General features: G+C 49.9%; 1 protein-coding gene across 1 annotated transcript in view; it reads left to right on the top strand.

Annotated features, from left to right (window-relative positions):
* The window catches only part of aclya (ATP citrate lyase a), a 204,334-nt gene that overhangs the window by 10,566 nt on the left and 166,558 nt on the right, over positions 1-27,210 (top strand). The window contains exon 2 of the mRNA XM_063038010.1: positions 25,840-26,007. Within this exon, the coding sequence (XP_062894080.1) occupies positions 25,849-26,007 (159 nt within the window). The 5' untranslated portion in view covers positions 25,840-25,848. The remainder of the gene's footprint in view (positions 1-25,839; positions 26,008-27,210) is intronic.

A 27,210-nucleotide genomic window follows, 5' to 3' on the forward strand; every position in this document is an offset into this window, starting at 1 on the left:
ATGGTAGCAGCTGGAACAGTTTGTGGTTGGGGTGACTCGGGTCTCCAATGATCCTTCAGGCCCCTTTTTACACACCTGTCTCTGTAAATGTCCTGAATAGTGGGAAGTTCACATCTACAGATGTGCTGGGCTGTCCGCACCACTCTCTGCAGGGTCCTGTGATTGAGGGAGGTACAGTTCCCAAACCAGGCAGTGATGCAGCCAGTCAGGATGTTCTCAGTTGTGCCCCTGTAGAAAGTTCTTAGAATTTGGGGGTCCACACCAAACTTCTTCAACCATCTGAGGTGAAAGAGACGCTGTTGTGCCTTTTTCACCAGACAGCTGGTGTGTGCAGACCATGTGAGATCCTCGGTGATGTTTATGCCGAGGAACTTAAAGCTGTTCACCCTCTCAACCCCAGATCCATTGATGTCAATAGGGGTTAGCCCGTCTCCATTCCCCCGGTAGTCCACAACCAGCTCCTTTGTTTTTGTGACATTAAGGGAGAGGTTGTTTTCTTGACACCACTCTGTCAGAGAGATGACTTCTTCCCTGTAGGCTGCCCCGTTATTATTTGAGATTAGGCCAATCAGTGTAGCATGGTCAGCGAATTTAATTAGCAGATTGGAGCTGTGGGTGGCGACACAGTCGTGGGTATACAGGGAGTAAAGGAGGGGGCTTAAGACACAGCCCTGAGGGGCACCTGTGTTGAGGGGCAGAGGTGAGGGAGCCCACTCTTACCGCCTGCCGGCGATCTGACAGGAAATCCAGGATCCAGCCCGCACAAGGCAAGGTGTATCTCGTGATTCCCCCGGAGGGGCCGGTTGTGCTTGCACAGCCTGGGGTCCTGAACAGAGCAGTCGAAGATTAGGGAGGGCACCCTCTCTGGCTGCATCGCCATCTGGTATGGAGGTTCCGATGCACACGATCTGAGGTGGGGCGGGTGTAAACTGCAGAAAGTAGCAAACTCTGACTGATCCATCGTGGGCAACAGACTCCCCAGTGGTGCCTCAGAAAGGCAGCATCTGTCATCATAAGGGCCCCCTATCACCCAGAACATGCCCTCTCCTCATTGCTCCCGTCAGGCAGCCTGAAGACACACACTCAGCGATTCAGGAACAGCTTCTTCCCCTCTGCCATCAGGGAGGAGGTACAGGAGCCTGAAGACACACACTCAACGATTCAGGAACAGCTCCTTCCCCTCTGCCATCAGGGAGGAGGTACAGGAGCCTGAAGACACACACTCAACGATTCAGGAACAGCTCCTTCCCCTCTGCCATCAGGGAGGAGGTACAGGAGCCTGAAGACACACACTCAACGATTCAGGAACAGCTCCTTCCCCTCTGCCATCAGGGAGGAGGTACAGGAGCCTGAAGACACACACTCAGCAATTCAGGAACAGCTCCTTCCCCTCTGCCATCAGGGAGGAGGTACAGGAGCCTGAAGACACACACTCAACGATTCAGGAACAGCTCCTTCCCCTCTGCCATCAGGGAGGAGATACAGGAGCCTGAAGACACACACTCAATGATTCAGGAACAGCTCCTTCCCCTCTGCCATCAGGGAGGAGATACAGGAGCCTGAAGACACACACTCAACGATTCAGGAACAGCTCCTTCCCCTCTGCCATCAGGGAGGAGGTACAGGAGCCTGAAGACACACACTCAACGATTCAGGAACAGCTCCTTCCCCTCTGCCATCAGGGAGGAGGTACAGGAGCCTGAAGACACACACTCAACGATTCAGGAACAGCTTCTTCCCCTCTGCCATCAGGGAGGAGGTACAGGAGCCTGAAGACACACACTCAACGATTCAGGAACAGCTCCTTCCCCTCTGCCATCAGGGAGGAGGTACAGGAGCCTGAAGACACACACTCAACGATTCAGGAACAGCTCCTTCCCCTCTGCCATCAGGGAGGAGATACAGGAGCCTGAAGACACACACTCAACGATTCAGGAACAGCTCCTTCCCCTCTGCCATCAGGAAGGAGGTACAGGAGCCTGAAGACACACACTCAACGATTCAGGAACAGCTTCTTCCCCTCTGCCATCAGGGAGGAGGTACAGGAGCCTGAAGACACACACTCAACGATTCAGGAACAGCTCCTTCCCCTCTGCCATCAGGGAGGAGGTACAGGAGCCTGAAGACACACACTCAACGATTCAGGAACAGCTTCTTCCCCTCTGCCGTCTGATTTCTGAATGGACATTGGACCCATGAGCACTACCTCAATATTTCTCCCTCCCCTCTTTTTTGTAATACTTAGTTAATTTTTTAAATATATTTATTGTAATTTAGTCTTTTTGTACTGCACTTTACCGCTGCCTCAAAACGACTTTCACGATTCGTGCCGGTGAAATTAAACCTGACCCTGACACCTTTTGTCTGCTGTTTTTTTTACACATTTGCGTCGTGTGAGGAATTTGCAGGGGTGCGTTGCTCAGGGCGTGACTGGCAACAAAATACAAAATTCATTAGTTGTAAAGAATTGTATGAAGTATGGGCATGGAATAAAATCTGCGTAATTGCACAAACACTCACACAAGATGTTGCAAACACTTGGTGTGTAGAACGCAGTGCGTGGTTATAGATAGAGGGGGTGGGGTGTTGTTAACTCGAATGGTTGATCAGATTAACTGCCTGGGTGAAGGAACTTCTAAGATGGTGTGAAGTTATTGTTTTAATAGCTCTATAGTACTCTCCCGAAGGGAGCTTTTCCAAGAAGGGGCCACTTGCGGATTTTTCTGCCAAAACAGACTTCAAATCTTCTGCTTCATGAATCCCCCACCCTCCCGGACAAAGAATGACGAGTAAAAACTGAACTGGGGGATATTCCATTCCGTCAGGATTGTGAACGTGAGACCTTGCAGGCGCTGGAGATTCAGAGTAATGCGAGCAAGCAAAAAAAGCTCGACAGGTCGGGCGGCATCTCTGGAGAGGAATAAACCAGTCGGTGTTTGGGGTTGAGACCCTTCATCGGGACTGTGTGTGTGTGCGCACACGTACAGGTGTGGACTTGGGCTAAATGTTTGTCAGCTGCTTGAAACCTCAAGTTGCATTTTGAGGTTTTTTTTGGCTTATTCTGAAGCTCTAGAAGAATGACCACAAATTATTCAGTTTCCTATTTTTTTCTGATAAGCCATCGCAAACCAGCCTGGGTTTCATTTTTTTTTTTGTGTTTTTGCGAACCTTTGCTGTGAGCCAACGGTAGTCGATAAATGCTGGTCTTCTCCGCAAAACGCCAAACCCCCCCCCCCCCAGGGATCTCTGACTGGGTCGGGGTGGTGGGTGTGTTCCAAACAATCAGAAGAGCTAATCATAGTCACAAGAGGTTCTGCAGATGCTGGAAATCCAGAGCAACACGCACGGGAAATGCTTTAGGGATTCAGCAGGTCAGGTAGTAACAATGGAGATAAAATAGTTGACGCTTTGGGGCCAGACCTTTTCGTTTATTCCTCTGTAGATGCTGCCTGACCTGCTGAGTTTCCCCTTGCATTTTGTGTGTTGGTGTTGGATGGCTTTCCGCACTATTAATATATATTTATTTAAAAGAATCCTGAATTCTCACACAGCCTGTAAAGCAGCTCTGTTCAGGCAGAAAACAACGATTCGAAAACAAACCCAGGGTACTGAATTCCCCGCTGGCCTTGCAGTGCCTCAGTTAACAGCTGTTGCGCTCGCGATGACGGGGGAAGAGCAGGTGAGGTGATGGGAGTGAGCAGGAAGCGTACGCAGAGAGAGTCAGCAGATGCTGGAAATCCAGATCAGCACCCAACACCCAGGCAGCATCGACGGAGGGGAATAACTAGTCGACATTTCGGGCCCGAGACCTGTCACCAGGACTGGAAAAGAAGGGTGGGGAGCAGGGGACGGGAGAAGTTGCTGGCAGATTTTTTGCGCCCACCCACACAAATACAAATTGGAGTTTGTGTTTGGAGCTTGAACTCCCTCCCTCTGTCTGCTGGTCCTCTTCCAGATGCGGCGTGGAGAGGTGACAGCATCCACCATTCTCTTCCCGTCACAGATCAGAATCGGGTTTGTCATCACGGGCTCGTGTGCCGTGGCGAGCATTCTAACTGGCTGCATCACCATCCGGTATGGGAGTGGGTGGGGAGCGGCTGCACACCAAGTTGTAAACTCAGCCAGCTCCATCCCAGCATCCGGGACCCCTTCAGAAGGCGCTGCCTCGGGAGAGCAGCGTCCATCATTGGGGGGGACCCCCGCCACCCAGGACGTGCCCGTTTCTCGTTGCCACCATCGGGGAGGAGGTACAGGAGCCTGGAGACCTGCACTCCAACGCACAGGATCAAAAGGGGCCGCAGGAGGTTGCAATCTCCTTCACGGGCGCAACCCTCCCCACTGTCGAGGTCATCTTCAAAAGATAGCTCCCTCAGAAAGGCAGCATCCATCATTAAGGATCCCCACCGCATGCCCTCTTCTCATTGCTGTCATCAGGGAGGAGGTACAGGAACCTGAAGACACACACTCAACGATTCAGGAACAGCTTCTTCCCCTCTGCCATCAGGGAGGAGGTACAGGAGCCTGAAGACACACACTCAACGATTCAGGAACAGCTTCTTCCCCTCTGCCATCAGGGAGGAGGTACAGGAGCCTGAAGACACACACTCAACGATTCAGGAACAGCTTCTTCCCCTCTGCCATCAGGGAGGAGGTACAGGAGCCTGAAGACACACACTCAACGATTCAGGAACAGCTTCTTCCCCTCTGCCATCAGGGAGGAGGTACAGGAGCCTGAAGACACACACTCAACGATTCAGGAACAGCTTCTTCCCCTCTGCCATCAGGGAGGAGGTACAGGAGCCTGAAGACACACACTCAACGATTCAGGAACAGCTTCTTCTCCTCTGCCATCTAATTTCTGAATGGACAATGAACCCATGAACACTACCTCACTGCTTTTTTATTTCTATTTTTGCACTAATTTAATTTAATGTGTGTATGTATTTACTGTAATTTAAAGTTTTTTAATGTTTCGCTGCTGCAGACCAACAAACTTCATGATGTGTGCCGGTGATTATTAGTCATAGTCATATTTTATTGATTCTGGGGGAAATTGGTTTTTGTTACAGTTGCACCATAAATAATAAATAGTAACAGAACCATAAATAGTTAAATAGTAATATGTAAATTGTGAAATAAGTCCAGGACCAGCCTATTGTCTCAGGGTGTCTGACCCTCCAAGGGAGGAGTTGTAAAGTTTGATGGCCACAGGCAGGAATGACTTCCTGTGACGCTCTGTGTTGCATCTCGGTGGAATGAGTCTCTGGCTGAATGTACTCCTGTGCCCACCCAGTACATTATGTAGTGGATGGGAGACGTTGTCCAAGATGGCATGCAACTTGGACAGCATCCTCTTTTCAGACACCACCGTCAGAGAGTCCAGTTCCATCCCCACAACATCACTGGCCTTACGAATGAATTTGTTGATCCTGTTGGTGTCTGCTACCCTCAGCCTGATTATTAACCCTGACTCTGAATTAAGCAGGTACCGCAAGGCTCAGTGCTGAGACACCAGTTGTTTACAATATATATTAATGACTTGGATGAGGGAATTAAATGCAGCATCTCCAAGTTTGCGGATGACACAAAGCTGGGTGGCAGTGTTAGCTGTGAGGAGGATGCTGAGAGGATGCAGGGTGACTTGGATAGGTTGGGTGAGTGGGCAAACTCATGGCAGATGCAATTTAATGTGGATAAATGTGAAGTTATCCACTTTGGTGGCAAAAATAGGAAAACAGATTATTATCCGAATGGTGGCCGATTAGGAAAAGGGGAGGTGCAATGAGACCTGGGTGTCATTATACACCAGTCATTGAAAGTGGGCATGCAGGTACAGCAGGCGGTGAAAAAGGCGAATGGTATGCTGGCATTTATAGCGAGAGGATTCGAGTACAGGAGCAGGGAGGTACTACTGCAGTTGTACAAGGCCTTGGTGAGACCACACCTGGAGTATTGTGTGCAGTTTTGGTCCCCTAATCTGAGGAAAGACATCTTTGCCATAGAGGGAGTACAAAGAAGGTTCACCAGATTGATTCCTGGGATGACAGGACTTTCATATGAAGAAAGACTGGATGAACTGGGCTTGTACTCGTTGGAATTTAGAAGATTGAGGGGGGATCTGATTGAAACGTATAAGATCCTAAAGGGATTGGACAGGCTAGATGCAGGAAGATTGTACCCGATGTTGGGGAACTCCAGAACAAGGGGTCACAGTTTGAGGATAGAGGGGAAGCCTTTTAGGACTGAGATTAGGAAAAACTTCTTCACACAGAGAGTGGTGAATCTGTGGAATTCTCTGCCACAGGAAACAGTTGAGGCCAGTTCATTGGCTATGTTTAAGAGGGAGTTAGATATGGCCCTTGTGGCTACGGGGATCAGGGGGTATGGAGAGAAGGCTGGGGCGGGGTTCTGAGTTGGATGATCAGCCATGATCATAATAAATGACGGTGCAGGCTCGAAGGGCCGAATGGCCTACTGCTGCACCTATTTTCTATGTTTCTATGTTTCTCTACCCTGGAGGCCTTGTTAGCTGCGTCCGAAATAGCGGTTAGCACAACGCTGTACGGCCCGGTTGACCTGGGTTCGATTCCCGCGAATGCCTGCACGGAGTTTGTACGTTTTCCCCGTGCAGGGAGTTGTGCGTTTTCACTGTTTCCTCCCCCACAGTCCAAAGACGCACTGCTTGGTAGGTGGATTGGTCATTGTAAATTGTCCCCTGATTTGGCTAGGATTAAAATGGGGGGGGGGGGGTTTGCTGGGCGGCTCGAAGGGCCTGGATAATGAAAATACTCCCGTGCTGAAGCCGAGTTTAATATCAGATGCACAAGTACGAGTATCCACGGGTGCAACTGGAAACTTAGTTGCCGCAGCATCGCAGGCACAGAGCACAGCAGCCTTGACAAGAAAGATTATAAATGAAACAATTTTTTTTCCCTTTCCCTCCCCGAGCGAAAGCACACGGGGAATCTGCGAAGTCGGCTACTGTAACAGCGCCAGCTGTTAACGTTACACCTTGCACAAGATCTGAAGGAAAACAATCGCAGGCTGCTTCACTCAATCAATGATTAATCCGTCCCGGTGAGAGAAGATCAGCAGCCAGAAAGCAGTCTTCCATTTATATATTTTTTAAAAAAGCGACTCTTGTCTCAGCACGAATTGTTTTCGCTAACGAGACACGCAGTACCTCACCTGCACAGTTTCTGGCTCGGTGGTGGGTACGTGACCACGTTTCTCCGGGACAACTCCAGTGACCAATTAACCGAGTGTGGGAGGGAGACCACGCAGTCATGGGGGGGTGGGAGGGTGAGAAACACACAAACTCCTTACAGGCAGTGGTGGGAATTGAACCCGGGTTGCTGGCACTGTAAAGTGTTGTGCTGGACCCCTACGCTACTGCGCCGATTGTTTGGAGACCCCAGCGAGGGACACGGTTGGGGGTTTGAAGCCCAGAAGCCGAAGTTCGGCGACAGGAAGGGCTGCCCGGGTGTGTGGAGCGGGAGGGACTTTGTGTGTGTGTGTGTTAACTAAAATACAGTACACATACAAGAAATTTGGCCTGTCCCCTAAAACCCTCACTAATTTTTATAGATGCACCGTAGAAAGCATTCTTCCAGGGTGCATCACAACCTGGTATGGAAGTTGTCCTGTCCAAGACCGGAAGAAGCTGCAGAAGGTCGTGAACACGGCGCAGCACATCACACAAACCAATCTTCCGTCCGTGGGCTCACTTTACACCGCACGCTGTCGGAGCAGTGCTGCCAGGATAATCAAGGACACGACCCACTCAGCCAACACACTTTTCTGTCCCTCTTCCCTCCGGGAGAAGGCTCAGGAGCTTGAAGACTTGTACGGCCAGATTTGAGAACAGTTTCTTTCCGACTGTGATAAGACTGCTGAACAGATCCTGACCCGGATCTAGGCCGTACCCTCCGAATATCCGGACCTGCCTCTCGGTTTTTTTTGCACTACCTTACTTCCCCTTTTCTATTTTCTATTTATGATTTATAATTTTTTTAAATATTTACTAATTTTTAATATTTGTAATCCAGGGAGCGGAAAGCGCAGAATCAAATATTGCTGTGATGATTGTACGTTCTAGTACCAATTGTTTGGTGATAAAGTATACAGTACCCATAAAAATTATTTGTTTTATATTTGTAATTTGGATCACTTGGTAGAGTTCTGTTTTCACTTTGATACCAAAGAGTCTTTATCTGTTGATCTGTGTCCCCAAAAGACCCCAAATCAAATCCAGTGTGATCCAATGTTGTCAAACAATAAAACAGTAAAACGTGAAAACTTCTGGGTGGGGTGAGAATACTTTTTATAGGCACTGTGTGTACTTTAATTAAGTTTTTTTTTATGGTTCACTTATCATGAGTTGCATTGAACTGCTGCTTCTAAAGTTAACAAACTTCACGACGCAGGCCAGTGATAATAAATTTGGTTCCGATGTCTAAGGAAGGATTGGCTGACTGACATTGGTGAGGGTCTGGGGAGGCTGGTTATTGTCCTCAAAATGGAGGGCAGTGTCTTTTCTCTGGCTGTTGGAGAAATGTAAGGATGTGGTGGGAGAAGCGCAAATGCGATGGCGCGGTCGGTGATTAGCCGTTAACTTGTTGGATGGGCAGGGCAGCTTTGAAGGACCGAGTGTCCTCACCCTCCTTTGGTGTCTTGGGGAGTTGTGTTTTTATAGAAGCAAAGAAATCTACAGCACATTACAGGCCCTTCGGCCCACAACGTTGTGCCGACCATGTAACCTACTCCGGACACGAGGAAATCTGCAGATGCTGGAAATCCAAGCAACACACACACACACAAAACAAAAATGCTGGTGGAACGCAGCAGGCCAGGCAGCATCTATAGGAAGAGGTACAGTCGGCGTTTCGGGCTGAGACCCCCCGTCGGGACCGGATTAGTGCGGAGAGAGTGGCGAGCAGAGTGTTCGGAAGGAGTGAGGTTGGAATAGGAACAAGATGTGGTGAAGTTGAGATGGTTGCTGCCTGGCCTGCTGCATTTACCAGCATTTTTCTGTGTGCCTTGCTTGAACCTACTCTGGAGACTGTGCGAGGGAAATTCTAGGCATAGCCACATTTTTTTAAGCTTCATTTACCTATCTAAGAGTCTCTTACAACACCCTATTGTATTTGCTTCTACCACTATCGCCGGCAATGTATTCCACACACCCAACACTGTGTGGGGGGTGGGGGGGGGGAACTGACCTCTGACATCTCTGTACCGACTTCCAAGCACCTTAAAACTGTGGCCTCTCATGTTAGCCATTTCAGCCCTGGGGAAAAAGCCTCTGACTATCCACACGATCATCTTATACACCTTTATCAGGTCACCTCTCATCCTCCGTCGCTCCAAGGAGAAAAGGCCGAGTTCACTCAACCTATTCTCATAAGGCATTCTTTCCAATCCAGGCCTTGTAAATCTCATCTTCTGCACTCTCCACAGCATCCACACCTCTTCCACCCCACCCCCCCACCGCAGTGAGGCCGATGCAGTTTACTGTGGATAAATGTGAGGTTATCCACTTTGGTGGCAAGAACAGGAATGCAGATTACTATCTGAATGGTGTCAAGTTAGGAAAAGGGGAAGCACAACGAGATCTAGGTGTCCTTGTTCATCAGTCACTGAAAGTAAGCATGCAGGTACAGCAGGCAGTGAAGAAAGCTAATGGCTTGTTGGCCTTCATAACAAGGGGAGTTGAGTATAGGAGCAAAGAGGTCCTTCTGCAGCTGTGCAGGGCCCTGGTGAGACCACATCTGGAATATTGTGTACAGTTTTGGTCTCCAAATTTGAGGAAGGACATTCTTGCTATTGAAGGAGTGCAGCGTAGATTCACAAGGTTAAGTCCCGGGATGGCGGGACTGTCATATGTTGAAAGATTGGAGCAACTGGGGTTGTATACACTGGAAGTTAGAAGGATGAGAGGGGATCTGATTGAAACATATAAGATTATTAAGGGATTGGACACGCTAGAGGCAGGAAACATGTTCCCAATTTTGGGTGAGTCCAGAACCAGAGGCCACAGTTTAAGAATAAGGGGTAGGCCATTTAGAACGGAGTTGAGGAAAAACTTTTTCACCCAGAGTTGTGGATCTGTGGAATGCTCTGCCTCAGAAGGCAGTGGAGGCCAATTCTCTGGATTCTTTCAAGAAAGAGTTGGATAGAGCTCTTAAAGATAGCGGAGTGAAGGGATACGGGGAGAAGCAAGGAACTGGGTACTGATTGTGGATGATCAGCCATGATCACAGTGAATGGCGGTGCTGGCTCGAAGGGCTGAATGGCCTACTCCTGCACCTATTGTCTACTGAGGCGACCAGAACTGAACACAGTACTCCAGGTGCGGTCCAACCCAGGTCATGTACAGCTGTAACATTACCTCTTGAACTCAATCCTGTGGTTGGTTAGGGTTAGAGTTTTGTGAGCTAAGGATGTCAAACCATTAATTCTTCCATTACCACCTCAAGCTTTTTTTTGCACTAAGTCGTTTGCATATGATATGCTGACTGCTTCCTCCTCATTTCATTTCGGAAAGTTGTGTGCATTTACTGACGTATGAGTAATGACCGGTGTAATGAAGAACGACATTTGGGCTGAGGATCAGGATTTTCTTTTGACGAAGCAACCGTGATGTGATTCACTGTCGTCTAAATGTCAGCCTCTTTGGTGTCGGAGAGCGTGGAGGGGTAATCTGATTTTTCTGGTTGTGTTGCATTCCTCTGGTTGAGGATGCAGGAAATGCCCTCTCTGTTCTGCCTGCAGCAGTGAAGTAGCAAGGTGTGTACGGGACTTGTGCCAAGTCTGTCATTACTTTATCGCATCTCGGTCTTTTCCTTGCTGTGGCCTCGCGTAAACACTGGTAATCTTATGAACTCCAGCGCAGGCCTACATGGGCCAAGGTGGGTGGGGGGGAGAATGCGGAGAGAGGAGGTGTGAGAGCAGACTTGCGTGTGCAGGGGTGTGCACAGGGAAAAAAAAATGGTAACTAGAATCCAAAAACACCGTAAGACAAAAAGAGAAAATGTGCAGATCCGAGCAACACACACAAAATGGATATGTCTACCCGCGGCCTCCTCCACTGTAAAGATGAAGCCACACTCAGGTTGGAGGAACAACACCTTATATTCCGTCTGGGTAGCCTCCAACCTGATGGCATGAACATCGACTTCTCTAACTTCCGCTAATGCCCCACCTCCCCCTCGTACCCCATCTGTTATTTATTTATATACACACATTCTTTCTCTCTCTCTCCTTTTTCTCCCTCTGTCCCTCTCACTATACCTCTTGCCCATCCTCTGGGTTTCCTCCCTCCCTCTTTTCTTTCTCCCTGGGCCTCCTGTCCCATGATCCTCTCATATCCCTTTTGCCAATCACCTGTCCAGCTCTTGGCTCCATCCCTCCCCCTCCTGTCTTCTCCTATCATTTCGGATCTCCCCCTCCCCCTCCCACTTTCAAATCTCTTACTAGCTCTTCCTTCAGTGAGTCCTGACGAAGGGTCTCAGCCTGAAACGTCGACTGCACCTCTTCCTAGAGATGCTGCCTGGCCTGCTGCGTTCACCAGCAACTTTGATGTGTGTTGCATGAACATTCATTTCTTGAACTTCCAGTAATGCCCCCGCTCTTTTACCATTCCTCATCCCCTTTCCCTCTCCCACCATATCTCCTTGCCTGCCCATCGCCTTCCACTGGTGCTCCACCCTCCCTTTCTTGCTTCCAGGACCTTCTGTCCTCTCCTATCAGATTCTCCCCCCCCCCACCCTGTATCTCTCTCCCCAGTCGACTTCCCAGCGCTTTACCTCCCCCCCCCCGCCGTTTCACCTATCACCTTGTGTTTCTCCCTCCCCTCTCTCCACCTTTTAACGCTGTCTCCTCATCTTTATTTTTTTCTCCTCCAGTCCTGCCAAAGGATCTCGGCTGGAAACGCCGACTGTTTACCCTTTTTTCCCCACAGACGCTGCCTGGCCTGCTGAGTTCCTCCGGCATTTTGTGTGTGTGTGTGTTGCTAAGACCATAAGATAGAGGAGTAGGATTAGGCTGTTTGGCTCCGCCATTTTGTCATGGCTGATCCATTTTTCCTCTCGGTCCCAATCTCCTGCCTTCTCCCAGTATCCCAATCAAGAATCTTATCAGCCTCTGCCTTAAGTGTACATAAAGGCTCGGCCTCCACAGCTGCCTGTGGCAAATGAATTCCACGGATTCACCACTCTTTGGCTAAAGAAATTCCTTCTCATCTCCATTCTAGAAGGACGTCCCTCTATTCTGAGGCTGTGCCCTCTGGTCCTAGACTCCCCGCACTATAGAAACATTCTCTTCACATCCACTCTATCTGAATCCTCTGGTCCTAGACTCGCCCACTATAGGAAACATCCTCTCCACATCCACTCTCTCTGCACCCTCTAGTCCTAGACTCCCACCACTATAGGAAACATCCTCTCCACATCCACTCTGTCTGTGCCCTCTGGTCCTAGACTCCCCCCACTATAGGAAACATCCTCTCCACATCCACTCTGTCTGTGCCCTCTGGTCCTAGACTCCCCCACTATAGGAAACATCCTCTCCACATCCACTCTGTCTGTGCCCTCTGGTCCTAGACTCCCCCCACTATAGGAAACATCCTCTCCACATCCACTCTGTCTGTGCCCTCTGGTCCTAGACTCCCCCCACTATAGGAAACATCCTCTCCACATCCACTCTGTCTGTGCCCTCTGGTCCTAGACTCCCCCACTATAGGAAACATTCTCTCCACATCCACTCTCTCTGCACCCTCTAGTCCTAGACTCCCACCACTATAGGAAACATCCTCTCCACATCCACTCTGTCTGTGCCCTCTGGTCCTAGACTCCCCCCACTATAGGAAACATCCTCTCCACATCCACTCTGTCTGTGCCCTCTGGTCCTAGACTCCCCCACTATAGGAAACATCCTCTCCACATCCACTCTATCTGTGCCCTCTGGTCCTAGACTCCCCCACTATAGGAAACATCCTCTCCACATCCACTCTATCTGTGCCCTCTGGTCCTAGACTCCCCCACCATTGGAAACATCCTCTCCACATCCACTCTGTCTGTGCCCTCTGGTCCTAGACTCCCCCACTATAGGAAACATCCTCTCCACATCCACTCTGTCTGTGCCCTCTGGTCCTAGACTCCCCCCACTATAGGAAACATCCTCTCCACATCCACTCTGTCTGTGCCCTCTAGTCCTAGACTCCCCCCACTATAGGAAACATCCTCTCCACATCCACTCTGTCTGTGCCCTCTGGTCCTAGACTCCCCCACTATAGGAAACATTCTCTCCACATCCACTCTCTCTGCACCCTCTAGTCCTAGACTCCCACCACTATAGGAAACATCCTCTCCACATCCACTCTGTCTGTGCCCTCTGGTCCTAGACTCCCCCCACTATAGGAAACATCCTCTCCACATCCACTCTGTCTGTGCCCTCTAGTCCTAGACTCCCCCACTATAGGAAACATCCTCTCCACATCCACTCTGTCTGTGCCCTCTGGTCCTAGACTCCCCCCACTATAGGAAACATCCTCTCCACATCCACTCTGTCTGTGCCCTCTAGTCCTAGACTCCCCCACTATAGGAAACATCCTCTCCACATCCACTCTATCTGTGTCCTCTGGTCCTAGACTCCCCCACTATAGGAAACATCCTCTCCACATCCACTCTATCTGTGCCCTCTGGTCCTAGACTCCCCCACTATAGGAAACATCCTCTCCACATCCACTCTCTCTGCACCCTCTAGTCCTAGACTCCCACCACTATAGGAAACATTCTCTCCACATCCACTCTGTCTGTGCCCTCTGGTCCTAGACTCCCCCCACTATAGGGAACATCCTCTCCACATCCACTCTATCTGTGCCCTCTGGTCCTAGACTCCCCCACTATAGGAAACATCCTCTCCACATCCACTCTATCTGTGCCCTCTGGTCCTAGACTCCCCCACCATTGGAAACATCCTCTCCACATCCACTCTGTCTGTGCCCTCTGGTCCTAGACTCCCCCCACTATAGGGAACATCCTCTCCACATCCACTCTATCTGTGCCCTCTGGTCCTAGACTCCCCCACCATTGGAAACATCCTCTCCACATCCACTCTATCTGTGCTCTCTGGTCCTGGACTCCCCCACTATAGGAAACATCCTCTCCACATCCACTCTATCTGTGTCCTCTGGTCCTAGACTCCCCCACTATAGGAAACATCCTCTCTACATCCACTCTATCTGTGCCCTCTGGTCCTAGACTCCCCCACTATAGGAAACATCCTCTCCACATCCACTCTATCTGTGCCCTCTGGTCCTAGACTCCCCCACCATTGGAAACATCCTCTCCACATCCACTCTATCTGTGCTCTCTGGTCCTGGACTCCCCCACTATAGGAAACATCCTCTCCACATCCACTCTATCTGTGTCCTCTGGTCCTAGACTCCCCCACTATAGGAAACATCCTCTCTACATCCACTCTATCTGTGCCCTCTGGTCCTAGACTCCCCCACTATAGGAAACATCCTCTCCACATCCACTCTCTCTGCACCCTCTAGTCCTAGACTCCTACCACTATAGGAAACATTCTCTCCACATCCACTCTGTCTGTGCCCTCTGGTCCTAGACTCCCCCCACTATAGGGAACATCCTCTCCACATCCACTCTATCTGTGCCCTCTGGTCCTAGACTCCCCCACCATTGGAAACATCCTCTCCACATCCACTCTATCTGTGCTCTCTGGTCCTGGACTCCCCCACTATAGGAAACATCCTCTCCACATCCACTCTATCTGTGCTCTCTGGTCCTGGACTCCCCCACTATAGGAAACATCCTCTCCACATCCACTCTATCTGTGTCCTCTGGTCCTAGACTCCCTCACTATAGGAAACATCCTCTCCACATCCACTCTATCTGTGTCCTCTGGTCCTAGACTCCCCCACCATTGGAAACATCCTTGCTCTTGAGGCTTTTCAAAATTCAATGAGGTCATCCTTCGTTCTTCTGAATTCCAGGGAATACAGGCCCAGAGCCATCAGACACCTGCAACATGAACCTCACCTCGTCTTCCCCACCCCCCCCCATCCCCCAAACCCAGTGACCGCATGGCTCTGAACTTCAGTCAGAGGTCGATGGGACACTTCCTCACCGACCTCGGTCTCCAATCGCTCACCAGCACCCACCTCAGCTCGAGGGAACAGAAGCCAAGCACTCTGATCGGTTCACCTGGCAGGGTAAACAACATAGTGTGTCAGTGTGCGCCCCTGCATGCCTCCGTGATTTTTTTTCCCAAACATGCTCTTTAAAATGCATTCCTCCATCTGTGATTATAAGGACTTGATGCCGGGTTTCATGGGGAATCGGGTTTAAAATCACTGGCGTTTGTCATGAAATTGGTTGTTTTGCTGTAGTGGTGAGGTGAGGGCCTCCATCGGCCTGGGTCGACTGCGGGCGCTGTTTCTGGATGTGCAAGCCGGGGCAGTGAGCGAGCTGTTGCCCCGTGTAGCGGGCCCCCCTTCTCCACACAGCCGGTGAACCCAAAGGGACGGCAGAGACCGACCACAGTTTGGCACCAGGAGTTGCCGGTCGGCGTCGAGCTCCACGTCAGACTGCCTTGGGATTTTCCCTCCTCGGGTTTTCACTCCTGAAGCCTTCCCCGTGAGTGCGTACAGCGGAGGTTTGAGATCAGAGTTTTCCCTCTAGATGAGCTGCCAACCACGGCTGACGAGCCCCCTCTGCCCTGAGCGACTGGTTTTAAGGCGCCAGTGACCTGCCTTTGCCCCTTTCTCCTATCAGTAGACACGGTTCTGCCGGGCTTAGTAGCTAAACCACACGTGAAGGCAGGGAGCTGGACTTGGTCGTGTCTCTCTCTCTCTCTCTCTCACTCACTCACTCACTCACTCACTCACTCACTCACTCACTCACACACACTGTGTACATACATCTATTGATGCTTCTGGACACATCTTCAGTGATGTTCCTGGAATCATCGGGTGTTTCGGGTCTTTCAACATCATACACCCTCCTCCAGGTGACCCAGCCGGGGCTGATCAGACCCCAGCTTGTGTCCAGATGGCTAGCTACTTATGACTCCATGGCTCCCCTCTTTTGAGCCACAGCCATCTTGAGGCCCTCTCTGCCGCATCGGTGGTACTGCGGATGGCTCTCCTCTTCCTCTCTCCCTCGATGCCCGAAATGCTGAAGGCTCTAACTAAAGAACGGCTATGAATCCCCTACAACCAACCTCCACTGGGAGACACCTCGCTCTCCATCCAGCCTGCTGACAGTTGCTGACCAGTCCTGCGTACTTGGAGAGCTTCCTTTCAAAGGCATCTTCCAAGCTGTCTTTCCATGGGACTGTCAGCTCCAGCAGCACCACTTGCTTAGTAGACTCAGACACTAGGACAATGTCTGGTCGCAGGGTGGTGGCTGTGATATGGTTGGGGAACTTCAACTGCCCTTCGAGGTCCACCAACAGCTGCCAGTCCCTTGCAGAGGTCAGAATGCCTGCAGATGTTCTTTTGGCAGGTATTGGCTGCTCCCCAGCTCTGACAAAGGCAATGGTCTACTTGGAGGGTCGGGACCTCTTCGCCCACTCAACTCCTGCGCGATATATTTCTCCCTCAGAATAGAACGGAGATGAGTTAGCCAGAGGGTGGTGAATCTCTGGAATTCATTCCCACGGGAGGCTGTGGAGGCCAAGTCATTGGGTGTATTTAAAGCTGAGGTTGATAGGATCTAGATTAATTAGGGCGTCCAAGGTTACGGGGAGAAGGCAGGAGATTGGGGGTTGAGAGGGATAGTAAATCGGCTGCAATGGAGTGGTGGAGCAGACTCGATGGGCCGATTGGCCTAATTCTGCTCCTTACTGTCTAATAGTATATTTTGTGTGTTGCACTGTGCAGCTGCTGCAAGACACCACGTTTCATGACGTATATCAGTGTTGTTAAACCTGATCTCGGTTCTGAAATCCTTGCAGACCGGTACCTGTCTCAGTGGCCACTTTATTAGGTGCAGGAGTAGAACCCGGTGTCGTGGTCTGCTGCGGTGGCCCGTCCACGTGTTGTGCGTTCAGAGACGCTCTTCTGCACACCGCTGTTGTAACGGCTGGTTATTTGAGTTACTGTCGCCTTCCCGTCTGGCTTGAACCGGTCTGGCCCTTCTCCAACTTCTCTCATTACAAGTCTTCACCCACAGAACTGCCACAATCACTAGAAGTTTCTTTTGTTTCTGACACCATTCTCTGTAAACTATAGAGCCTGTTGTGTTTGAAGATCCCAGGAGATCAGTTTCTGAGATGCTCAGACCATCCCTGTCTGGCACCAACAATCATTCTGCGGTCAAAGTCACTTAGATCAGATACTTCTCCTCCCCATTCTGACGTTTGGTCTGAACAGCTGAACCTCTTGGCCACGTCCGTTAGACCATGAGATATAGGAGCAGAATTTGGGCCATTTCGCCCATCGAGTCTGCTCCATGGCTGATCCACTTGTCTCTCAGCCCCATGCTCCTGCCTTCTCCCCGTATCCCTAATCAAGAACCTATCCTCTCTCCTGTTTTCTGTGATATCACTGTGGAGGAACATTGTATCATTTCTTAATGCATGTGTGCGTTTCTAAATGACAATAAAAGAGGACTGAGTGTTCTCATAATCGATCAACCTAACGACTTGGCCTCCACAGCCGTCCGTGGCAATGAATTCCACAGATTCACTTACCCTATGGCTAAAGAAATTCCTCTTCATCTCTGTTCTAGGTGGATGTTCCTCTATTCCAAGCTGGTGCCCTCTGCTTCTAGACTCCCCCAACATAGGAATCATCCTCTCCACATCCACTGTGTCCTCTGGTCCTAGACTGCCCCACTATAGGAAACATCCTCTCCACATCCACTCTATCTGTGTCCTTTGGTCCTAGACTCCCCCACTATAGGAAACATCCTCTCCACATCCACTCTATCTGTGTCCTCTGGTCCTAGACTCGCCCACTATAGGAAACATCCTCTCCACATCCACTCTATCTGTGCCCTTTGGTCCTAGACTCCCCCACTATAGGAAACATCCTCTCCACATCCACTCTATCTGTGCCCTTTGGTCCTAGACTCCCCCACTATAGGAAACATCCTCTCCACATCCACTCTATTTGTGTCCTCTGGTCCTAGACTCCCCCACTATAGGAAACATCCTCTCCACATCCACTCTATCTGTGCCCTTTGGTCCTAGACTCCCCCACTATAGGAAACATCCTCTCCACATCCACTCTATCTGCGCCCTCTGGTCCTAGACTCCCCCACGATAGGAAACATCCTCTCCACATCCACTTTATCTGTGTCGTCTGGCCCTAGACTCCCCCACTATAGGAAACATCCTCTCCAAATCCACTCTATCTGTGTCCTCTGGTCCTAGACTCCCCCACCATGGGAAACATCCTCTCCACAACCACTCTATCTGTGTCCTTTGGTCCTAGACTCCCCCACTATAGGAAACATCCTCTCCACATCCACTCTATCTGTGCCCTCTGGTCCTAGACTCCCCCACTATAGGAAACATCCTCTCCACATCCACTCTATCTGTGCCCTCTGGTCCTAGACTCCCCCACTATAGGAAACATCCTCTCCACATCCACTCTATCTGTGTCCTCTGGTCCTAGACTCGCCCACTATAGGAAACATCCTCTCCACATCCACTCTATCTGTGCCCTTTGGTCCTAGACTCCCCCACTATAGGAAACATCCTCTCCACATCCACTCTATCTGTGCCCTTTGGTCCTAGACTCCCCCACTATAGGAAACATCCTCTCCACATCCACTCTATTTGTGTCCTCTGGTCCTAGACTCCCCCACTATAGGAAACATCCTCTCCACATCCACTCTATCTGTGCCCTTTGGTCCTAGACTCCCCCACTATAGGAAACATCCTCTCCACATCCACTCTATCTGTGTCCTCTGGTCCTGGACTCCCCCACTATAGGAAACATCCTCTCCACATCCACTCTATCTGCGCCCTCTGGTCCTAGACTCCCCCACGATAGGAAACATCCTCTCCACATCCACTTTATCTGTGTCGTCTGGCCCTAGACTCCCCCACTATAGGAAACATCCTCTCCAAATCCACTCTATCTGTGTCCTCTGGTCCTAGACTCCCCCACCATGGGAAACATCCTCTCCACAACCACTCTATCTGTGTCCTTTGGTCCTAGACTCCCCCACTATAGGAAACATCCTCTCCACATCCACTCTATCTGTGTCCTCTGGTCCTAGACTCCCCCACTATAGGAAACATCCTCTCCACATCCACTCTATCTGTGTCCTCTGGTCCTAGACTCGCCCACTATAGGAAACATCCTCTCCACATCCACTCTATCTGTGCCCTTTGGTCCTAGACTCCCCCACTATAGGAAACATCCTCTCCACATCCACTCTATCTGTGCCCTTTGGTCCTAGACTCCCCCACTATAGGAAACATCCTCTCCACATCCACTCTATTTGTGTCCTCTGGTCCTAGACTCCCCCACTATAGGAAACATCCTCTCCACATCCACTCTATCTGTGCCCTTTGGTCCTAGACTCCCCCACTATAGGAAACATCCTCTCCACATCCACTCTATCTGTGTCCTCTGGTCCTGGACTCCCCCACTATAGGAAACATCCTCTCCACATCCACTCTATCGCGATCTTTCAACGTTCGATAGGCTTCAATAAGAACCCCCCCCCCCTCCCCCATATCACCTAGGACGTGCCTTCTTTTCATTGCTACCGTCAGGGAAGAGGTACAGGAGCCTGAAGACACACACTCAACGATTCAGGAACAGCTTCTTCCCCTCTGCCATCAGGGAGGAGGTACAGGAGCCTGAAGACACACACTCAACGATTCAGGAACAGCTTCTTCCCCTTTGCCATCAGGGAGGAGGTACAGGAGCCTGAAGACACACACTCAACGATTCAGGAACAGCTTCTTCCCCTCTGCCATCAGGGAGGAGGTACAGGAGCCTGAAGACACACACTCAACGATTCAGGAACAGCTTCTTCCCCTCTGCCATCAGGGAGGAGGTACAGGAGCCTGAAGACACACACTCAACGATTCAGGAACAGCTTCTTCCGCTCCGCCATCCGATTTCTGAATGGACATTGAACCCGTGTAAACTACGTCACTGTTTATTTCATTTAACTGTTTATTTTTTATATGTATTTATGAGTAATTCAATTTTTTTTCTGTATCATGTACTGCATTGTCCTGGATGTTTCAGGCTGAGACCCCTCGTTGGGACATGTGCTGGTGATATTAAAATCTGATTTCTGATTTGCATTAACGAGCAGTTGTACCAACTAAAGTGGCCACTGCATGTGTCTTTAAAACCAAAATTTAATGGATGAGTGAGGAATTGGGAACGCAGGGTCATTACCATCACTTCCACAGGCTTTCGGCCGACTTGGCAGGGCAGTACTCTTTCCTTGCCAAATGTCTGCTGTGCCTTTTCTCTACAAGAATTAAAGACAAGTGTGGTTGGAGCTGGAATCGATGCTTCGGTGAATGGCAAGGGCAAATGCGTGTCTTTTTTTTAAAAACTCAATTGATAAATCAATCAGAATCAGGTTTAATACCTCCGGCGTATGTCCTGACATTTGTCTTTGTCGCATAACTTTTAAACTATATGCATGTGTACCGTCAAACGCTTCTCCTGACCAGGGTGTAACACAGAATAACTTGGGCAAAGTAAGGACAAAACCTACAGATGAATCACGCTTGGGTAAACAAGGTAAAGTCCATAAATTAAACATTGTAGGGTACAGAACAGATTAACTGGTGGCAGGGAGTTCAGAAGCCCAATGGCCTGGGGGACGAAGCTGTTTCCCATCCTGGCCGTTCCTGTTTTTATGCATCGAAGTCTCCTGCCTGATGGTAGAAAGTCAAAGCGGATGCTGGATGGATGGGTGGGATCGCTGATAATACTGAGGCCTTTTCTGATAAATGTCCTGGATGGGTGGTGGAGCGACCCCTGTGATCTGTGGTAGCACAGTACAATGCATACATAGTAATAGAGGGGAAAAAACTGTTAATTACGGTAAGCATCTATATACTAATAGGCAGCCATCGATCTTGGGGGATCATGGGTTTGCGCCTCTGGTGGACTGTCTTGTCTCTGGGACGCAAGCCCGGGTGGGAAGATTTGAAGAACGGGCTGTTGCCCGTGCAATGGGTTCTTCCCCCCCCCCCCACGTCACTGACGTAGTCTAAGGGAAGGGCAAACGCCAATACAGCTTGGCACCAGTGTCGTCACAGAGGCTGCCAGAGTGAAGTTGTAAACAACATCGAACTGCCTTAGGGTCCCCGGCTCCGGATTTCTTCCTCGGGGTTTACTCCCGAAGCCTTTCCCGTGGGTGGGTCTGGTCGCAAGGCAGCAGAGGTTTAAAATCAGAGTTTTCCTTCTTCGTATGTGTGTGTGTGTGGTGCAAAAATAGAATTTAATAAAAAAAAGCAGTGAGGTGGTGTTCATGGGTTCAATGTCCATTCAGAAATCGGACGGCAGAGGGGAAGAAGCTGTTCCTGAATCATTCAGTGTGTGTCTTCAGGCTCCTGTACCTCCTCCCTGATGGCAGAGGGGAAGAAGCTGTTCCTGAATTGTTGTGTGTGTGTCTTCAGGCTCCTGTACCTCCTCCCTGATGGCAGAGGGGAAGAAGCTGTTCCTGAATCGTTGAGTGTGTGTCTTCAGGCTCCTGTACCTCCTCCCTGATGGTAGTGATGAGAAGAGGGCACGGCCGGGGTGAATGAGGGCAAGGGGGTCCTTAATGATGGACGCCTCGATTTTGAGGCATCGCTCCCTGAAAGTGTCCTGGATATGATGGAGGCTGGTGCCTATGATGGAGCTGACTGACTTTACAACTCTCTGCAGCTTATTTCGATCCTGTGCAGTAGCCCCCTCCCTTCCCACCCCCCGCCATACCAGACGATGACGCAAATGTTAAACAGAGCGGCAGAGCGAGTAAGTGCAAACCAGCTGGAAAGGGATTGAACCCTTGGCTGATAAGAGATAATCAGAGCTCCCACAGCACACTCCCAGCTCTAAAATATATCTACAAGGAAATGCACTCAGTGAATCGCAGCAGATTGTGTTTTCTCTTGTTCCAAATGCGGATGTAAAATACGTCGAATTGTGCAGATAACCTCTGGAGGAAACTTGTGCAGGTCTCAAGGTTCTTGCGTTGGAAGAAACACAGTCCTGAAGAAGAGTTTCGGTCCAAAACATCGACTGTTTACTCATTTCCGTAGATGTTGCCTGACCCACCGAGTTCCTCCAGCAATTTGTGTGGGTATTCCAGCCTACATTTGTTATTAAAAGTCAACCGTTGATTGTTTAGCAGAGTTCATCGGACATGGGAGCAGAATGACGCCATTCTATCATGGCTGATTTATTATCTCTCTGTCTCAACCCTGTTCTTCTGCCTTCTCCTCGTATAAATACACCCAATGCCTTGGCCTCCACAGCCAACTGTGGCAATGAATTCTACAGATTCACCACTCTCTGACTGAAGAAATTCTTCCTCATCTCTGTTCTAAAGGGGCGTTCTTTCATTCTGAGGTTGTGTCCTACAGCAAACATCCTCAACTCATCCACTCTGTGTCCTCTGGTCCTGGACTCCCCCACTACAGAAAACATCCTCTCCGCATCCACTCTATCTGTGCCCTCTGGTCCTAGACTCCCCCCACTATAGGAAACATCCTCTCCACATCCACTCTATCTGTGTCCTCTGGTCCTAGACTCCCCCACTATAGGAAACATCCTCTCCACATCCACTCTATCTGTGTCCTCTGGTCCTAGACTCCCCCACTATAGGAAACATCCTCTCCACATCCACTCTATCTGTGTCCTCTGGTCCTAGACTCCCCCACTATAGGAAACATCCTCTCCACATCCACTCTGTCTGTGTCCTCTGGTCCTAGACTCCCCCACTATAGGAAACATCCTCTCCACATCCACTCTATCTGTGTCCTCTGGTCCTAGACTCCCCCACTATAGGAAACACCCTCTCTATATCCACTCTATCTGGGCCTTTTAATATTCGATAGGTCTCAATGAGATTCTCCCCCTCTATTATTCTAAACTCCAATGAGTACAGGCCTAGAGCCATCAAACAGTCTCTATAGGTTAACCCTTTCAATCCTGGCGTGATTCTCGTGGAATGAGTGCTAACATTTTCCTTCGTTACGGTCGTCTCAACCTGCAAGTCAACTGGTTTTCTAGAAATATTATTTATACCCTGAAGTCTCTTAAACAACACAGGCAAAATGCTGGAGGAACTCAGCAGGTCAGGCAGCATCTGTGGAAAAGAGTCAACAGTCGAAGTTCTCCCTTCTTCGGGACTGGAAGGAAGCCAGAATAAGAAGGTGGGGGAAGGGGGGAGGGGAATTTTTTTTACCGGAAGGAGAAATCGATGTTTATGCTACGCAGACGGAATATGAGTTGTTGCTCCTCCACCCTGAGGGTGCCCCCCGCCCCCCCGGCACAAGGGGAGGCCACGGACCGACGTGTCGGAATGCGAATTGAAGTGTTTGACCACCAGGAATTCTCTCAACGTAATTGAGGGGTGGTTGTGTATTTATCAGGATGAGTAGGTCTTCAGGGGAGCAGTTTAGAGGTGAGGCCGCTGTGGTGAGCCGGGGTACGGCAGGCAGATGGAGAGCATGGGGGTGGGGGGGGGGCTGCGGAGTCTTGACGACGATCTTCCCCCTCCGTGTCAACGAAACAGAAAAAGAGCTTGAGTTGTTCATTGACTTCAGACAGCGGGGCGGGCGGTGGGGGGCATTTGCAGTGTGCGCGCGCTCTGCTGCCTGCGTCGACAAGTTTGCCAGCTCCAGGTTCCCGGAGGAGATTCCGTCGGTAGCCTCTCCCGGGGGGCCAGCGGGTGGGGAAATCCGGAGAGCGCCGACCACCGCCCTCCAGGGCAGCTTCGGTCGGGCTGTCCTTCTGTGATGAGGTCGACCCACCCCACCCCACCCCACGCCTGCTTCGCTGTAGAGGAGCACAGCACCGGAGCGGGCAGCTCGGCCCACAGCGTTGTGCTGATCTAGCTGAAAAGCAAATCGAAGGCACCCAGACACGAGTCCCTCCTACCCACAGCATCCACGTGCCTCCATCTTCCTCACATCCACGTGCCTGTGTAAACGTCTCTTTAAAAAGCCTGTAATGCATCTGTCTGTACCTCCGTTCCAGGCAGTGCATTCCATGCACCCTCACTCTCACTACATATATTTAAAAAAAAAACTTGCCTTTCCCATTCCCTTTGAATCTTCTCTCTTCCCCCCCCCCTCCCCCAACCCCTCACCTTCACTCTATGCCCTCTCTGGTATGAAGTATTTCAACCCTGGGGGATACCGAGATGCAACACAGAGCGTCATAGGAAATCATTCCTGCCTGTGGCCATCAAACTTCACAACTCCTCCCTTGGAGGGTCAGACACCCTGAGCCAATAGGCTGGTCCTGGACTTATTTCACAATTTACTGGTGTAATTTACATATTGCTCTTTAGCAATGTAGAACCATAAATAGTTATTTATAGTCTATTGGTGCAACTTGAACGAAAACCGATTTCCCTCGGGATCGATAAAGTGTGACTATGACTATAACTCTACTCCCTGTCCACTCTACCGGTGCCTCCCCGAATCTTGCAAGCCTCTCGGGTTAGGACCTCGCATTTCACCGTTTACCTGGGCTGCAGGTTCTTTCTCCTGTCTGGTAGTTTTTTTTTTACACACTTTAATCTGCATTTTTGTTTTGTTTCACCCTTGTTCTGTTTGGTCGGTTTGCACGACAAGCCTTTTCACTGTGCACTGGTAGCTGCGGCAGTAATGGGCTAATTAGATATACATATACATACACATATACATTATATATAATATATATATATACACACACACACACATATGTGTGTATGTAGGTGTGTGTGTGTATATATATATATATATATACACACACACATATACACACACATATGTGTGTATGTAGGTGTGTGTATGTGTATATATATACACACATATACACACATATGTGTGTATGTAGGTGTGTGTGTGTATATATATATATATATATATATATACACACACATATACACACACATATGTGTGTATGTAGGTGTGTGTATGTGTATATATATATATACACACATATACACACACATGTGTGTATGTCGGTGTGTGTGTATATATATATATACATACACACACACACATACATATATATATATATATATACACACACACATATATGTGTGTATGTAGGTGTGTGTGTATGTGTATGTGTGTGTGTATGTATATATGTATGTATATGTATACACACACACACATACATATATATAATTTTTTTTTAACTGGTACTGTGTTCGATTTGGGCTGAGGTCACGTTTTTAGGATAGTTCTATCTCCTTCAAGTGGCGGAGTGGAGGTGACGACTCTACCATAGGAGGTGTGAGGCGCTCCTGCCCTCCGCTATTCTTGGGTGAGGTGTAGCACCCCCTTAGCACCCCCCCCCCCCGGATCAGGGTCACGTGAAACCATGGGGGCAGGTGGTGGATGGGCGTTCGAGCGGCCGGTGCAGATCACAAGTCCTGGTGATGCCAGGCAGACAATCTCTGAAGAGTATTGATAATGGCTGGGGGGGGGAATCACCCATTTTGTAAAGTCACTGCCCAGAAGAATGCTTCTGTAGAAAAAAATTTACCAAGACCAATCATGGTCACTGTGATCGCCCATGGCAGACCACGAGCGAGCGATCTCTTTGGGCATACCGTGAGTTGAAGTGCGACGTTTTAAATTTTCTCCTGTTCTTTTTTTTTTCTTCTTACTCTGCAGTAACCAGTCATGTCAGCCAAAGCCATATCGGAGCAGACTGGTAAAGAATTCCTTTACAAGTTCATCTGCACGAAGGCCGCCATCCAGAACAGGTTCAAGTATGCCAGAGTGCGACCGGAAACGGACTGGAACCTCCTGGTCCAAGAGCATCCGTGGCTGCAGAACGAGGTGAGAGTTGGCACTGAAGCTGAGCAGTTGTGTTTGTGTGGATGGTGCAGGGTCCAGTAAACGGGCACCAATCATATTGTTCAAACTAGCACCCACACATGGCTGCAGGAACTCAGCAGGTCAGGCAGCGTCTGTGGTGAGGAATAAACGCTCGATGTTTCAGGCTGAGACCCTTAATCAAGAAATTAGTTCCTGGGTTCAGTGTCCATTCAGAATTCTGATGCAGAGGGGAAGGAGCTGTTCCTGAATCGTTGAGTGTGTGTCTTCAGGCTCCTGTACCTCCTCCCTGATGGCAGAGGGGAAGGAGCTGTTCCTGAATCGTTGAGTGTGTGTCTTCAGGCTCCTGTATCTCCTCCCTGACGGCAGAGGGGAAGAAGCTGTTCCTGAATCGTTGAGTGTGTGTCTTCAGGCTCCTGTACCTCCTCCCTGATGGCAGAGGGGAAGAAGCTGTTCCTGAATCGTTGAGTGTGTGCCTTCAGGCTCCCGTACCTCCTCCCTGATGATAGCAATGAGGTAGACAGGGTAAAGGCAAACAGGCGTTTTTCCCCACAGAGGTTGGGTGTGACAAGAGGTCATGGGTTAAGGGTAAAAGGTGAAACGTTTCGGGTCGGTGGGGGACTTGTTCACTCAGAGGGTGGTGAGAGTGCGGGACGAGCTGCCAGCAAAGGTGGTGGATTTCAACGTTTAAGAGAAATTTGGATAGGCACGTGAATGGGGGGGGGGTTGCTATGGAGGGCAGTGGTCTGGCTGCAAGCCAATGGAACAAGGTGGATTAGTAGTTTGTTAGAACCCGATGGGCTGAATGGCCAGTTTTGGTGCTGTAGTGTTCTATGGCAACAGAACAATCCAATGTCCTCATATTCCCTATTATCGGTTCTCCCCACAATACAGAAACAGTCCTGCAGAATCCCATCGAGTCTTCTCTGCCATTCTGTTGCTCCTGATCCCTCTCAACCCCATTCTCCTGCCTTCTCCCTGGGACGTCCTGACTAATTAAGAACCTACCAACCTCCTCTTTCGGGGGTCCACGGCCCCCTCAGTTTAACGGTGGTGGGGGTGGGAGGGCGTCCATGGGCGTCAAAACCTGGCCAGTTTAAATATACCCAATGGCTTGGCCATCACAGCACAACGATTTCCACAGATTCAACACCCTCTGGCTAAAGAAATCCCTCCTCGTCTGTTCCAAAGGGAATCCAGGTTGAT

The sequence above is a fragment of the Mobula hypostoma genome, chromosome X1 (assembly GCF_963921235.1).
Source record: "Mobula hypostoma chromosome X1, sMobHyp1.1, whole genome shotgun sequence".
Classification (NCBI taxonomy): domain Eukaryota; kingdom Metazoa; phylum Chordata; class Chondrichthyes; order Myliobatiformes; family Myliobatidae; genus Mobula; species Mobula hypostoma.